We start from the raw sequence: 5,198 nt of genomic DNA on the forward strand, positions 1-5,198 counted from the left end.
ACACGCACGGTGACGACGGACTGATGACATGAGCGTGCACTATGGTCATACTATGATAGCCAAATATGGATGACTCAGTTGGTACTCTCGTCTTCATAACTTTATATCAATAAACACAAATTGAATTGATTGTTCTACTTTGGTGTTATGAATTGAGAGTTGATTGTTCTACTTTGGTGTTATGAATTGAGAGTTGATTTTCTACTTTGGTGTGAATATTCATATGTGTCATTTTAATTGTTATTTTTCTTCTTTATATTTTTGTATATATGAACTTTTTTTTTCATCTATTAAGTTTTTTCATTCATAAATTTATTGTTTGCTCGGTCATCATGCTTGCGCGTAACTTGCCTGCAAATGGGTAAATGCAATTTAGATGATCTTCTGTATTCTGCTGCCTCATTGTGACGACAAACTCTTGATATCATGTGTGTCCCGGTCAGAAATGACCCATCACCGCCCTCAACGAGTCCTACCAAGATGCGGTATTGTGCACATTAGCCCCCGCATCGTCGTGATCTTATAGAACACATGTGTCTGATTCTCTTTCCATAGATATCATCGTTAAAGACCTTGTGTGCAATCTTTTTGTGTGTGTGTGGTGGGGGGCTACCGGCCTTGCATATACATGCAAACTACTTACTCCGTTTTTAAATATAAGTCTTTAAAGAGGTTTCATGAATGAACTACATATGGATGTATATAGACATATTTTAGAGTGTAGATTCACTTATTTTGCTTCTATATGTAAACTCCTAATGAAATATCTTAAAAGACTTATATTTAGGAACGGAGGGAGTATATGTTTAACAAGATCATTGGGCGCGGACCGCGGAGGTAGCGTATTTCCACGAGCCAGCCGGTGACGACGATGTAGAAGCTTCTTTCAGGGCCCCCCGTCCATGCGCTGTGCAAGTACAAGTCTGACCGACGTGAGGCGCTGTACCAAACGAAGCGTAGCAAGTACAGCCAGAATCATCTGAAGCTTAGCAGCCAGCGGCCGCCGGCCGTTACCTGCAGCATGCATGTGACTGCACACTACGCCAAGAAGTCCGCGGCTATAGACAACGCTCTGAAAATAACTCTTTTGCACAGACGCGTGGAATTCCGTGGTGGCCCGTCGGATTTTCCCCCCGCAAATAAAGATCGCGCGCGCAACGTGGAACAGCTGGATAGGGTAGCACGAGCCACGAACGGTGCATCGTCAGCGCATTTCCCTGCGCTGCACCCGAGCTGAGCAGCTATAAATTGAGCTGCAAGCCCAGCAGCTTCATCACACAGGCGTCTTGCATAGCTCTCCTTGCGCTATACTACATTTCACGAGCCGACTAGCTGAAGGTGAGTTAGCATGGCGAGGCCTGCTGCCCTCGCGGTGTGCGCCGCCGCGCTCCTGCTCGCCGTGGCGGTGGGCGGCGCCGCGGCGCAGGGCGTGGGCTCGGTCATCACGCGGTCGGTGTACGCGAGCATGCTGCCCAACCGCGACAACTCGCTGTGCCCGGCCAGGGGGTTCTACACGTACGACGCCTTCATCGCCGCAGCCAACACCTTTCCGGGCTTCGGCACCACCGGCAGCGCCGATGACATCAAGCGCGAGCTCGCCGCCTTCTTCGGCCAGACCTCCCACGAGACCACCGGTACGTCAGTCAGAGAGTGTTAATTACTTGTTTTCGATTGTTGCTTTCAACAGAATTCGTGGAACTTTTGATTCGGATATGAAGGGCTTGATTGAATCGTGTACGTGCTTGTGCATGCCGTGTCGACGTGTAGGAGGGACGAGAGGCGCCGCCGACCAGTTCCAATGGGGCTACTGCTTCAAGGAAGAGATAAGCAAGGCCACGTCTCCACCCTACTATGGACGGGGACCCATCCAATTGACAGGGTAAGCAAAATCCCATGTTATGGCCTATATGGCTACATGACAATCTCTAAAGCATCTTCCACATGAAAAACAAGTATATTGGTCAACACTGATATCACAGACTGAAATAATCGGTAGAAAAAATCTACTTGAAAAGTACAGCAGTGTAGTTGACATTCTAGCTAGCCGCGCTAATCCCGACCTGATCCAAATAAGCTTTCGCTTTCGCGTGCAATATACAGTTATTAATAACAATATAAATACTACCAGGCTTCGGCGATGAGATTGTTCTGATGAACCTATAACTCTTCCTCGTGTGATTGACCAGGCGGTCCAACTACGATCTCGCCGGGAGAGCGATCGGGAAGGACCTTGTGAGCAACCCGGATCTGGTGTCCACGGACGCGGTGGTGTCCTTCAGGACGGCGATGTGGTTCTGGATGACGGCGCAGGGCAACAAGCCGTCGAGCCACAACGTCGCCCTACGCCGCTGGACGCCGACGGCCGCCGACACCGCTGCCGGTCGGGTTCCAGGCTACGGTGTAATCACCAATATCATCAACGGCGGGCTCGAGTGCGGCATGGGCCGGAACGACGCCAACGTCGATCGCATCGGCTACTACACGCGCTACTGCGGCATGCTCGGCACGGCCACCGGGGGCAACCTCGACTGCTACACCCAACGGAACTTCGCTAGCTAGAAGTATCCACGTCTGACGCCCATCACAGTGTATGCACGTGTTACGAATAAATGGCAATACCGTACATATGCCATCGTGGAATAAGGAATTCAACATTTCATCTAGTTGATGGTGTCGTGTGGTAATACGAGAGTCGTCGTAACAGATTATGTAAAGTGTTCAATAAAATCATGCTGTATCAACTGTTTTGTTTTGTTGTACACAAGGCGAATGTATAACAGGGAGGCCGTTGTGATAGCTGTTGTTGCATGTCCAAACCATTGCATGATTTAAAGATTAAAAGATAAACATGACACAAAGGATGTAACATATTTACTACTTCGATCAAGCCATTCTCTTTTTCCGATAAGAGGATAGCCGGTGTCCGCATCACCATGATACACATAATCATATAATTTGTTTAAGTATAAACATCTAAAAAAATGTCTCAGTAGCAAAGAAAAATAAAAATGATAGGACAATAAAAAAGTTCTTCTCGACGCGAATTTTTTTAGTCTGACTAATGAATTAGGATTTCATTAGCGTGATTTACCTACCATGAGAAATTTGAGAGTTCCGACGAATTTGAGAGTTCAAATTCCGTTCGTTGTTGTGCTTAGTGCCAGCTGTCAACTGGATCCTTTTCCTGACAACAATCGTCATGCCCGTAGGGGCATTTATGTCTTATCATGTTGGATTGCCCTCGCTATAAATAGGCCCCCTCCCACAACCATTAGTTGGTTGGCTGCTCCGAGAGAGAGAGAGATCAACAAGTGTCATCTAGAGCAACCCTTCCTTTGACAACTTTGAGAGAATCCAAAGTGAGGAAAAACCCACAAACCAAGTGTTTCAAAGTGATTGAGCATCACTAAATAAGTTGTCATTTGTGCAACTGACACATGCTACCTTTGAAGACTATGTATCTTCAAGACGGTTAGGTGTCATGGTCTAGAGTATCCAAGACCCATTTTGAATTGCCGGGTGACCAAGTCTATGACTGAAGACTTACCACGAGTGATTGGCCGGATTTAAGTGACTTGAGTTTAAGGAGAATACAGTGAAGACTTGGTGTCTTCTGGTTTCAGTTCCACGGGGCTCCAACCAGACGTACAACTGTCACGGCAGTTGGAATTGGTAAGACAAATCTTGTGTCTTCGGCGAGCAATCTGGTTCTATGTCCTCAATGTTTTCATTTCTTCATTCTTACATTGATAAAATTGCTTCCTGTTCTGTCAAGACTTTGTTAGGGCATATTTTGTTCTAAGTAGTTTTGGTGATTGATGACAACACCTCTGCAGACTAATCGTGTGCATTGAGCATTTCATATAATACTTCACATGGCACAAGATGTTTCGTCGCCCCTCGGTGTTGTTGGAGGACGATGTTTCCTACGGTTCTCTTTGGTAGTGTTGAGTAGTAGGAAAGTCATACTATTAAGAGGGGGTCCGCGTCGGAAAGGTTTGGGTGGAATCAACTCACACACGCGCTCATTTTCTTTCCACCACCTTCTCTTTGCGGCAATGGAGCACCTGCTTGGTCTATCCTTGCATTTGCAAAGGGTCCAGCGGTAGTACCGCTCAAGCTGAGCGGTAGTACCGCTCGCTAGCGGTAGTACCGCTCCAGATGAGCGGTAGTACCGCTAGCTGAGCAGTAGTACCGCTCCAGTCGAGCGGTAGTACCTCTTAGGGACGGTAGTACCTCCCTCTCTGAGCGGTTGTACTTCGTCGGACTTTTTGCGAATACTTTTCCAGTGGTGCTAGGATCAGTAGTAGTATTCCTACTACCGTGGCTTTGAGTCTGCCTAGCGGTAGTACCGCCCAGGTCTGGCGGTAGTACCGCTGGGGCTTGCGGTAGTACCGCTCCCTCCAGGCGGTAGTACCGCTAGGGACAGCGGTAGTACCGCTTCCCCCAAGCGGCAGTACCGCTAGGGGCGTGCTGACAGTGGGGGTAACGTTTGGACTTGTTCTCCCACTATATAAAGGGTTCACCTACCTCACGAACCCTACCTTTGACCCTCCAAACTCCATTGTTGCTCCCTAAGCTCATATGTGCCCGATCTCTCTCCCTAGCCAATCAAACTTGTTGATTTCCTAGGGATTGGTTGAGAAGGCCAAGATCTACACTTCCGCCAAGAGAAAATTGATTCCCCCACTAATCCCTTGCGGATCTTGTTACTCTTGGGTGTTTGAGCACCCTAGACGGTTGAGGTCACCTCGGAGCCACATTCCATTGTGGTGAAGCTCCGTGGTCTTGTTGGGAGCCTCCAAGCTTTGTGTGGAGATAACCCCAACCTTGTTTGTAAAGGTTCAGTCGCCGCCTTCAAGGGCACCCATAGTGGAATCGCGGTACCTTGCATTGTGTGAGGGCGTGAGGAGAATACGGTGGCCCTAGTGGCTTATTGGGGAGCATTGTGCCTCCACACCGCTCCAACGGAGACGTACTTCCTGTCAATGGGAAGGAACTTCGGTAACACATCCTCATCTTCATCGGTTCCTCTTGCGGTTATCTCTTACCTTTACATTGTGTATACTATTGTTGAAGAGTATTTCTTACTTGCTTTAGTGGTCATAGTCGGTAGCATCATATAGGTTGCTCACCTAGTTGTTATTATAGAGAACCTTTATGGTGCTAACCCTAACTTGTTAAGAAAAGCTAAAAAT

The 5,198-nt window shown here is 47.7% G+C and overlaps 1 protein-coding gene across 1 annotated transcript; it reads left to right on the forward strand.

Moving 5' to 3' along the window:
* The first annotated feature begins 1,280 nt into the window (after positions 1 to 1,280).
* Positions 1,281 to 2,796, forward strand: LOC123437711 (chitinase 8-like). Its single transcript, XM_045115728.1, has 3 exons — positions 1,281 to 1,634; positions 1,768 to 1,879; positions 2,187 to 2,796. Exons 1-3 carry the CDS (start codon positions 1,349 to 1,351, stop codon positions 2,557 to 2,559), a joined length of 771 nt encoding a protein of 256 aa, XP_044971663.1. The 5' UTR covers positions 1,281 to 1,348; the 3' UTR covers positions 2,560 to 2,796.
* Positions 2,797 to 5,198: the final 2,402 nt, after the last annotated feature.

Source organism: Hordeum vulgare, chromosome 1H, assembly GCF_904849725.1.
Source record: "Hordeum vulgare subsp. vulgare chromosome 1H, MorexV3_pseudomolecules_assembly, whole genome shotgun sequence".
In the NCBI taxonomy this organism is placed as follows: Eukaryota; Viridiplantae; Streptophyta; class Magnoliopsida; order Poales; family Poaceae; genus Hordeum; species Hordeum vulgare.

What these genes read in the sequence shown, in the direction of transcription:
- LOC123437711 (XM_045115728.1), top strand. Translation starts at nt 1,349, where the DNA reads ATGGCGAGGCCTGCTGCCCTCGCGGTGTGCGCCGCCGCGCTCCTGCTC. An exon ending in GACCTCCCACGAGACCACCG is followed by an intron (nt 1,635 to 1,767) that starts GTACGTCAGTCA and finishes GTCGACGTGTAG; the next exon opens with GAGGGACGAGAGGCGCCGCC. An exon ending in GGACCCATCCAATTGACAGG is followed by an intron (nt 1,880 to 2,186) that starts GTAAGCAAAATC and finishes GTGATTGACCAG; the next exon opens with GCGGTCCAACTACGATCTCG.